Raw genomic sequence first — 11,221 nt, 5'->3', positions numbered from 1 at the left:
CTCTTCTCCAGCGTCATTCTGTGTCTCTCCTCCCTAACTGCCCCCCCCGCTGCCCCACTACCTTGGACGGACAGCCGGTGTCTGTCATTACCAACTACTGCTAACCCCCCTCCTTACCTTTACCTCCAGCAGCTGTGCTCCACTTCTGCTGGGTTAATAAAATCTTGCTTGGAGACCAGGCCTCCCCGGCCGCCTGGGCCCCTCACACAAGTATCGGCCGTACCCCCCTGATGGCGTTCCTGGCCGGGGGATTCAGATCGCGACCATCCCGGTTCACTTGCGGGACCCCATATGGGGTCGTGACCCAAACTTTAAGAGGCTCTGCTTTAGAAAATGTGCAAAATCCACCTAATACAAATGCACATTCTACTTGTATATAGAAATGAGCATAACAGGATTTGTGTTTGTTTAATGCTTGCTTCTCTCATGTAGTGTCACCTATAGCTCCCAGGTGGCCAGTGCTGCCTCCATGATTATTTAACTTCCAGTGGGAGATTGTGTTAGTAGCTTGGCAAATAGACCAACTATGCCAGGGAGATAGAGCAACCAGGGCAGGGCTTGTGTCAACTTAACCTATGAAATAGTCAATTAAGATCCCACCTCCAGGCTCTTGGAGCAGACACTACAGGTTGGAACACAGGCCCCTGTGGTTTTCCAAAGAGGGTTGCATATGCATGGTGTCTGACCTGGAACACCTAGTGAGGAACTCACAGTGTAGGATCTGTCTGCACTTAAGGCTCCTACCTGCAAGCAAGGGTCAAGAGATGAGTAGTCTGGCTGGGTCAAATGGGCTACAATATAGCATTTGCAAAAAGAATGTTTATCTATCCATGATTACTATGAGTTTGTTACATGCACTGTGAGCTTTTTGGACATTAAAAGAGAACTATGGGGTAAGTGTTTTTCTTTAGGGTCATGGGAGGACATGTACTAACCTCCTCCTGTGACCCAAAGCTCAGTATATTGTGTCAATACTGTCTGGATCCACCCAGCTGCATGAGTGACAGCTGGCTCTGCCTATTTAAAGTCAGAGTCAGCTGTGACCGCCCCATTCTTTCGACCACTCAGCGCTGGAGGATCGGAGTGGGGAGGGGGGAAACCCTGCGGTGAGCGGTGACTGTCAGTCACCGCTCTCTGCAGGGAGATGATCGGGAATTGAGCGGATCGGTGCATGTTTCTGCTCACTTCCCCATCAATAGAGCCGACCCGTGACAGCTTCTTTGTCACAGGTCGGATCTAGCTATGAGGATGAGAGGAAATCACTCACCTCATAGATCTCCTTTAAGAAACTCATTTGCCACTGAAAATCTTTCAGTGCTCCTGTTAAGTCTGCTATTTAATGCATTTAATATTTCAAAAACTACACCAATTCAAAATCAATTTGTATTTTTTTACATTACTTTTAGGGGCTTCGGGGAAATATTAGGGGTCTAAACAGACCCCTGATATTTTCCTTTTAAAGTAGAAAAAGAGATTTAGGACACAGAGTCCTCAGAGACACACAGAGTCCTCAATCTCTTTTTCTGCAGCCCCTGTTATCAATGAACAGGAATGCTCTATACTGAGTGTTCCTGTTCATTCATAACATGAGGACAGAGAATATTTACTAGAACTCCTCTCCTTTAAGAAACTCATTTGCCACTGAAAATCTTTCAGTGCTCCTGTTAAGTCTGCTATTTAATGCATTTAATATTTCAAAAACTACACCAATTCAAAATCAATTTGTATTTTTTTACATTACTTTTAGGGGCTTCGGGGAAATATTAGGGGTCTAAACAGACCCCTGATATTTTCCTTTTAAAGTAGAAAAAGAGATTTAGGACACAGAGTCCTCAGAGACACACAGAGTCCTCAATCTCTTTTTCTGCAGCCCCTGTTATCAATGAACAGGAATGCTCTATACTGAGTGTTCCTGTTCATTCATAACATGAGGACAGAGTATATTTACTATAACTACAACTATGAGTGAACAGGAAGTGATGTAGATGTGATGTAGATCACTTCCCATTCATTCATAATTGAGGATATAGTACACATACCATGTCCTCAATTATTTAAAAAACACTCAGCGATCACTGCTCACTCACTGCTTGTACCCGCTCTCCTTCCTGACACGCTGTCACAGGAGGTGGGGCGGTGCTGGAGGAGAGCTCAGCCTCCTGTGACAGCGCGGGCTGTCTCCGCCCACACACCGCTCTGCCGCACTGTGATAGGCGGCTGAGCGGTGTGGGAGGAGAGACACCGGCCACTCGCAGCACTCTCCTCCGGCAGCCCTTGACCGGCTGTCACTTTCTCTCCTCCCCACTGGGACACAGAGCAGCGCCCAGCGGGGAGGAAAGAAAGCAGGGATGCGCCGATGTATCGGCAGGAAAATGGCACTTTCGGCATCATGCCAAAAGTATATCGGTGCATCCCTAATAATTATAAATAAAGGAGGAATAAGGACTTTTAAACTGAATGTATACTTGATCCACAACTTGTACACCTATATAGGGATACATCTGGCATAATGGGATTTGCTTTTGTAAATCACAATATGTTGGATTTTTCAGTGCTGATTTTTAAACGCAAAAGAAGGAATCGGGAAGAATGGAGCAAAAAAAAGTGAGAAAAGTAAGACGTTGAAAAAGGAAGTAATAAAGATAGGAAGAAAGATGTAAAAGAAAGTATGGAAGGTATAAAGGAAGGTGTGGAAGGAAATGAAGGAGACAAAAAGGGTGGGGTAGGTAGGGAGGAAAGTGAGGAAGGTAGTGAGGAAAATGTGGTAGGAAGTGAGGACGATAGGACGATAGGTGTGGCTGGAAGGTGTGGAAGAAAGTGAGCCTGGAAGGTAGGGAGGAAGGTGTAGAAGAAAGTTTAATAACATATTAAAAGAATTGAGAATAAATATTTCTTTTCTATATACAGGAAAACAAATTGGGGACTCGGAGAAAAGCAAACCAAAAGGAAATTGTACGTTGTCACAATGACATCAGGCGTCAAGTCAATCCGTCAGCCAGCGACATGATACAAGTGGTATGAGAATTCATCACAATGGCGAATATATTTAATTCTTCCATATTTTTATTTTTGTATAAAAAAATGAACAAAACATCAAAGAAAAGCTAGAAATTATCATTGATAATATCCATGGAGACCTGATGTTCTAGGCTCCTATTCCAACAAGGAGGCTCTCTGTAAAAAGTACTGTTTAGTCACTCTTGTGATCCACCCACCTATGTCATACTGCACTGCCGTGGCGTAACAATCGCCATAGCGACCCAGGCGGCTGCTATGGGGCCCAAAGCACAGCGGGGCCCGGCCAGGACATCCCCCTGATGTTGTGCGGGCCGCCTGGGTCTCTATGGTATCGCAGACTTCTGGCTGTCACTGGCGGGTGTGAGGAGGAATGTGTCGCTGTTAGATCACCGACAACCTATCAGTGATCTGTGCAGCGGCACGTTCCTCTTCACAGCCGCTGCAGAGTCAGTGACAGCCAGCAGCTGTGGAGGAGGAAGGCTGGGCCCAGCATCAGAAGCGGAGGAGGAGGCGGGCCTGATGATGGAAGGGGAGGCGGGGCCCGGTGATGGAAGAGGAGGTGGGGCCTGGTGACAGAGGAGGCGGGGCCTGCCAGCGACCATGGAGGCGGATCGGGCCCGACAGGTAAGAGGTGTGCAGCCCACCTGAGACCCTGTAGAGCCCACTATAGAGAGTCTATGGTGGGCTTTGCAGGGTCACTCTCAGGTGGGCTGTGTGGGATATCAAGTGGGCTCTGCAAGGGGTATAACTAGAAATCACGAGGCACCATACAAAATGTTGCTATGGGGCCTGTGATTTCTATTTACCCCCTGCTGCACTACCAGGAATGTGAAACCATTTTAACTAGTTCGGCTTTGCAGCTATCTCATTGACCTCGCTTCTCATTGGAAAGTGGTGAGGATGCAATTTATTTGGTCAATGAAAAGGTTGAAAGGAGGGAGGTGACACAGAAAGCTACAAAACTGAATGAGGGATACTAGCTGCCTGGCCTGTGATGTGTGTCGAGGTGTGTGTACAGGACTGGATTTACCCTGCCTGCCGCCCCAAGGCCAGTACCCGTAATGCACTTTTAATTTAATTATTATTACTTATTCATTTTTTACTTATTTTTTTATGTAATTATTTTTTCATCAATTTTTTTTCACTTAACTTTATTGCATATTACACAGGAACTAACAATCCCCTGTGTGTTTTTCACACTCCCCTGTGTGATAGCAATTGGAGGTGACAGGTTCTCTTTATTAACCCTGTCACCTCCAATACAGGAGTTCTAGCACAGGGCAGCGCTGGAACTCCTGTGACAAGTGAGAGAGGAAGAGTGCAGCTTTCCCATCTCACTGTATACACGGAGGGTTACTTTTAACCCGGCTGCTCTGCTCACCGCTCTCCATCCTGAAGACGTTGGCGGCCAGCGAGGAGAGGACGGAGCCGGGAGCATGCAACATGGAGAGAGGTAGGTCCTAAATTACCGCCCGGCGCCCGGAACTACATGTTCAGGGCGTCGGGTGACTTCAAACGTGTACCGCCCCTCTCCTCCGTGCCGCCACACGAGGCCGAGCCTCGTGGCCTTGCCGGGAATCTGGCCCTGTGTGTGTACCACAAGACTAACTAAACAAAAAACTTAAATCCTTTGACCAGTAAGACAGCATGTGTATTGTTTGTGCATTTGTAAAGGGGGCAGGCTCCATTGGCAGTGGAAAACCATGCATGAGACCGGGACACCCAGGAATTTTGCCTGCACTTTTAATCAGCACGGCAGCAAACAAACACTGTTGCAATGCAGGCACACATTCTACAGCAGGCGCATAGCCTAAAACAAACAAAACATCTCCTCGTCTAACTCACTAACTACATGCAGGTCAGGTCCTGACTAACAAACAGGGTGCCCCTAATGGGTTCTCCAAAACATACAGACAGTATTTGTACTTTAGTTTTCTGTCATCAATCAGCCTTTTCACACAGCAGCAGCAGACATCCCAACTCTCCCAGGGCGCTCCGGGAGTCTCCCGCTATTAGATAGCGGCTCCCGGCCGCCCGGGAGAGAAACACTTCCTCCCAGAAAGGTTTAATCTGCTCGATCGAGCAGATTAAACCTTTCCCTGCGATCATTTTTTTTTCTTTTCTGACATCGGGAGCCGCTGCCCGACTGTCATTCAGAAAAGAAAAAAATAAGGCATAAGAATCCATAGCTAGATTCCTATTGGCTATTCCACTTTGCAATAGCCAATAGCAAACTAGCTAATGCACCCGCCCACTGCTGCTGTCAATCAGCAGAGGGGGACCTGAATTTTTCTATCAGCTCCTCTTCTGGTGATTGGCAGCAGCAGAGGGCGGGTGCAATAGCTAGTTTTATTCACCCGGACAGTTCGGGTTTTGAATGCTGTGTCCGGGTTTCATGGCAGCAGAAACCCGGACACAAGGTGTTAGGCAGACAGGGGCAAACAAGATTAAGATAGTGGCTACTGGCTCCCCACTGAAAATAGTCTCAACTGTGATATTTACATATGAATGGGCGGTGCTATTTACATATGAATACGCCGCGGCTTATTCTCCCTAAAAAATGGCCGTGCGTCGCTAGAGGGACTCCTCCCTGAAATTGCTTCTTTCAGGTTGGGATTCCTGCAGCAGGCTCTTACAACAGAGCCCAGAGCATCTGTTCACATAGGTAAAGGCCTGTGGTCAGCTGAGGTCTGGCCACCAGGTAAGATGTGGAGCTAGAAATGGAGGCTTTCTCCCACCGTGTCATTATTTATTTTACAAAGACAAAATGGAGAAGCGATGCTAAATCTCTCCAATGGGAACGCAGTGCAACCAAGCACCTTTTTTTGCAGTAAAATCAAGAAGGGTTAGAAGCCCGGGAGGTTTATTATTTCTGTCCTTGTCTTGCTGCCGCAGTGACAGGCGCTCCCCTCATTGCGCCAGCAATTGCTCCCTACAGTTCTCACGGACAGCTAATCTAAAGTTTTTACTCTTCCCAAGCCTGCCCAAAGCCAAACAGAATGATCTTCCTGGAGCCGAGCTCTAAAAATCAGAAACATTTTATAACTGGTATTGCGTTCGCTGATCGTTTGCTGAAACTCATACGGTTTTTATTGTGTTTAGAAATGGAATAATGACGCTGCCCGAAATGCTGAAGCTGTTGCAAAGATGTGCAGTAATAAGCACAGCGATCCATCGAAACGGGTAATACAAAGTCAGTATTGAACACCAGCACTAAGTCTGATCTACATAGAACAAAGCATATTTGAACATAAAAATATAATATAATAATATAATAAAATATAATGATATAATAATAATAATTTTTATATGTATGTATGTATGTATATATATATACACTATATTGCCAAAAGTATTGGGACGCCTTTACACGCACATGAACTTTAATAGCATCCCAGTCTTAGTCCATAGGGTTCAGTATTGGGTTGGCTCCGCCCTTTGCCACTATAACAGCTTCAACTCTTCTGGGAAGGCGTCCACAAGGTTTAGGAATGTGTCTATGGGAATGTTGGACCATTTGTGAGGTCAGGTACTGATGTTGGAGGAGAAGGCCGGGCTCTCAGTCTCCGCTCTGATTCATCCCAAAGATGTTCTATCGGGTTGAGGTCAGGACTCTGTGCAGACCAGTCAGGTTCTTCCACCCCAAACTCCCCCATCCGTGTCTTTATGGACCTTGCTTTTTGCACTGGTGTGCAGTCATGTTGGAACAAGAAGGGGCCGTCCCCAAACTGTTCCCACAAAGTTGGGAGCATGAAATTGTCCAAAATGTCTTGGTATGCTGATGCCTTAAGAGTTCCCTTCAATGGAACTAAGGGGCCAAGCCCAACCCCTGAAAAACACCCCCACACCATAATCCCCCCTCCACCAAACTTTACACTTGGTACAATGCAGTCAGGCAAGTACCGTTCTCCTGGCAACTGCCAAACCCAGACACGTCCATCGGATTGCCAGACAGAGAAGCGTGATTGGTCACTCCAGAGAGCACGTCTCCACTTCTCTAAAGTCCAGTGGCCATTTATACACCTGTGGCCATGGAGGTGAATGGAACACGTGAATCCAATGATTTGAAGGGGTGTCCCACTTTTGGCAATATAGTGTTTATGTATCTCTCTCTCTCTCTCTCTCTCTCTCGCTATATATACCGGTGAAACTCGAATAATTAGAATATCGTGCAAAAGTAATTGCAGTAAGTGCTGCAAAAGGGGCCCAAACCAAGTACTGAGTACATATGCATGCTTGTACTTTTCAGAGGTCCGATATTGTTCTATGTGCAATCCTTGTTTTATTGATTGCATGTAATAATCTACTTTTTTGAGGTTGTGGATTTGGGGTTCTTGGGGTTTTCATGAGCTGTAAGCCATAATCTTCACAATGATGACAAATCACGGCTTGAATTATCTTGCTTTGCATGTAATGAGTCTATCTCATATATTAGTTTCACCTTTTAAGTTGCATTAGTGAAATAAATGAACTTTGCACGATATTCTAATTATTCGAGTTTCACCTGTATATATATATTGCAGCTTACTTAGATGTGGTGGCTGCAATTGTTTTCTATTTGCTTCCAGGCTTAGTACATTATCTGCAAGTACAGAAAAATACCTTGAAAGAGGGACAACTCCAAACAGCAGGAGCAACAAAATTGAGAACACAAAGTCCCGGGAGAGATCTGACTGAGTGTAGTATTATATAGTACAAAGCTGTAGATACATTTTAAATAAATGTAGAAGGGATAGTGTGATACTCACATATAGGGATGCACTGATACTGATACTAGTATCGATATCGGTGCCGATACCGGGTATTTGGGCGAGTACTCGTACTCGCTCAAATGCTCCGATGCCTAGCATGAGTACTTCCTGTATCCGGAAGCCGGGCAGCGCATCATTACACGCTGCCAGGTTTCCTGATTGGCCGGGAAGCGGCTCCATGCTCTCTCGCCAATCAGGGAGCCAGGCAGCGTGTAATGACGCCCTGCCCGGTTTCCTGATTGGTCGGGAAGCTGGCCAGCTGGCTGATTGGCTGGGAAGCTGGCTTCATGCTTCCTCCTCATCTCATGACGAGGGAGCATGGAGCCTGCCTCCTGGCCAATCAGAAAGCAGGGAGTCGCATCATTACACGGCGCCCGGCTGCCTGATTGGCCGGCCAGACTGCTCCGGCTGGGTACCGGAGGAAGGCCACGTTCTGGCTGGAGAGACCCCGGTGGTGACAGGCTGGACATACCAAGGTAAGAGGGGGACAGACTTTCTTGTTGATCGGGAAGCCAGGTGGCGAGTCTTTACACGCTGCCCGGCTTCCCGGCTAATCAGAAAGCCAGGTGGCGAGTCATTACACGCCACCTGGCTTCCTGAATGGGACTTCTGTTACTCGGTAATTGGTATCGGCGAGTCCCGAAAAAACATTATCGGTACTCGTACTCGGTACCAAAATACTGGTATCGGTGCATCCCTACTCACATAGATAGGTTGCGTGAAATCCCCTTTGGGGATATCGGGCAACCTAAGGTGCAAAAAGGCGTGCAGGGAATATTTCTGTCCCCATGCAGGATGGTCGCTCTCAGTGCTCTTCAGGGAGGAGCTCGGCAGCTAGAGGGACCCGATGTGTACTGGAGAGATGAGACAAGAATGCCCCCAAAAAATGTAGGTGCGAAACAGCAGAGGCACCCAGGTGGAGGAGATGAAATTGTGTTTCTTCAAATTAGACTTTTATTCCATGAAACACAACATAAATATCACAGTCTCAACGTGTTTCGTGGCTCTAAGATGGCCACTTCTTCGGCAGTGTGGTAGCGTCTACGCACGACGGGAGATTTCAAATACTGATAATGCTTACAATGGATGCTGCTTCTTGATGTTTAGTTTTAGTTTCCTGCAGAATCAGTTGACTTCCTGAGCACTGACCCTGACATCCTGTTTTAGGGTGACCCCTTTCCCTTGCAGAGTTCTGTGGGGGCCACATAGTAAGCTATTGTATGTGTAGAAAACAAGATGTCACTAGCATACCAAGGAATCGTGTCCAAACCAAATGTCCATTTATTGACGTATCTTGTATATTGACGTATTGAGGTATATTGCCACAAGAATGGCAATGTTTTGGGGCCACGCAGGGTCCCTTCTTCAGGTATTGTATGGCACAGTACGACAATCTGTCATACTGTGTCTGGAGAAGGGACCCTGCGTGGCCCCGAAACATTGAGACATTCTTGTGACAAGTTGTTTGGTTGGGACACAATTCTGCGGAGCGCCTTGTTTTCTATATTGAGTAAGGCTGCACCATCCGTGGTCATTTCAGCACCCTACTTAAGGGGTAATACTGGTAAGGACTGGGGTGGGACACCTATTGGAAGTAAGCTATGTGTGTCTCCACAAATACACAGGCAGCATGGCATGGCAAGACACTCCTCTCCTCCTTGCTCCCCACTCCTCGCTTCACCAAGCATCCGTTTGTTTGAGCCACTAACAAAACTTGGGTCAGTTCCTGACTAACAGAATGCCCCCTAATGGGTTCCCCAAAACACACTGGGGGATCTCCTGTTCCCTTTTAGTGTTCTGTCAGCACTCAGCCTTTTCACCCAGCAGCAGAAAGAGAGAGAGAGCTATGAGCCTCAGTCAGCTCTCATATATACAGTAACGGGATGTGGACAGCTGAGACTAATAATGAGGTCAGGTAAGATGTGGACCTAGGAATGGAGGAAGCTCTACAAAGCCTCCTGGCTCCAGGACCTAGAAGAGTTGTTCAGTTGTTATCCAAGGGCTGCTGGCCTTTTTGTTTTTGAAAAGGATGTGTTAATATACTGCATGTATATATAAATATATGTTTGTTTTTTGTTTTACTTTTTGTTAGAACCATCTGTCACCACTTGCGGGGAAAACCTCTATTTCTCATCTGGTCCGAATTCATGGAAAGAAGTGATCAATGACTGGAAAAGTGAAGTAGAAGGATTTAAATATGGGTATGGGCCAAAAACATCTAGTGACATAATCGGACATTATACCCAGGTAACTTCAGAATTACAAAGCATCTGAGCAGTTAGCTTTAAGACGGTATGGTTAGAGTCAGTGGTCTGGAAGGAACCAGAAAGTCCTCATCTAAACCACTGCAAAGACCAGTGCTGCCTCCTCACCATAAACCTGATACAACGCTGACCTCCATAGATACATCCTGAGGGGTAGGAGATAAAACGTGGTCAGTAGACCCAAACTACAACTATAGTTACTATAACCCTTCCTCCAAACCTAACCTTTCCTCCAAACCTAACCTATCCTCCAAACCTAACCCTTCCTCCAAACCTAACCTTTCCTCCAAACCTAACCTTTCCTCCAAACCTAACCTTTCCTCCAAACCTAACCCTTCCTCCAAACCTAACCCTTCCTCCAAACCTAACCTTTCCTCCAAACCTAACCTTTCCTCCAAACCTAACCCTTCCTCCAAACCTAACCTTTCCTCCAAACCTAACCCTTCCTCCAAACCAAACCTTTCCTCCAAACCTTACCTTTCCTCCAAACCTATCCCTTCCTCCAAACTTAACCCTTCCTTCAAACCTGACCTTACCTCCTAACCTAACCTTTCCTCCAAGCCTAACCTTTCTTCCAAACCTAACCTTTCCTCCAAACCTAACCCTTCCTCCAAACCTAACCTTTCCTCCTAACCTAACCCTTCCTCCAAACCTATCCCTTCCTCCAAACCTAACCCTTCCTCCAAACCTTTACGCCAAACCGAACCCTATGAACGAAAACGTTGATTGCGCTACACATGTTAGATATCGCCGCCTGTGCTAGAGTGAGAACAATTATTCTAGGATCAATATTAATGGATATCTCCAAACTGATGCCATGTGCAGGCTTTTAAAGCATCGCCTATGGACAATTAGTGGCACTGTATTTTGTTGCAGTTTCATGGGCGCACTCATATTTTTAAGCTTGGCATGTTGGGTATCTATTTACTCGTCGCCAACTCTTCTTTTACATTTTACAAACAAAAAAAATGGGTATTTGTGTTTTTGGCCGCTAAAATGAACTGAAGCGTAATTTTGTACTGAAAGTTTCCTTTTGATAAAGAGTTGCGATGCACAAATTTGCAACTGCCGCCATTTTCCTCTACAGGTTCTGCGCTTTCCGGAAACATAAATCTACTCTATATTATACATGTATTATTTATGACATGTTCTAATGTTCTAATTATACATGTGTGCAAAATACCCCCC

At 46.1% G+C, this 11,221-nt stretch overlaps 1 protein-coding gene across 1 annotated transcript in view; it reads left to right on the top strand.

The window, feature by feature from the left end:
* LOC108797872 (cysteine-rich venom protein TEL1-like) overlaps positions 1-11,221 on the top strand; it is a 30,667-nt gene that overhangs the window by 14,995 nt on the left and 4,451 nt on the right. Inside the window, exons 4-6 of the mRNA XM_018569563.1 lie at positions 2,908-3,015; positions 6,121-6,211; positions 9,862-10,016. Coding sequence (XP_018425065.1) covers positions 2,908-3,015; positions 6,121-6,211; positions 9,862-10,016 — 354 coding nt within the window. The remainder of the gene's footprint in view (positions 1-2,907; positions 3,016-6,120; positions 6,212-9,861; positions 10,017-11,221) is intronic.

This window comes from Nanorana parkeri, unplaced genomic scaffold, assembly GCF_000935625.1.
Source record: "Nanorana parkeri isolate BGI_ZX_2015 unplaced genomic scaffold, ASM93562v1 scaffold1356, whole genome shotgun sequence".
Lineage (NCBI taxonomy): Eukaryota > Metazoa > Chordata > Amphibia > Anura > Dicroglossidae > Nanorana > Nanorana parkeri.
This window is presented reverse-complemented; position numbering and strand designations above follow the sequence as displayed.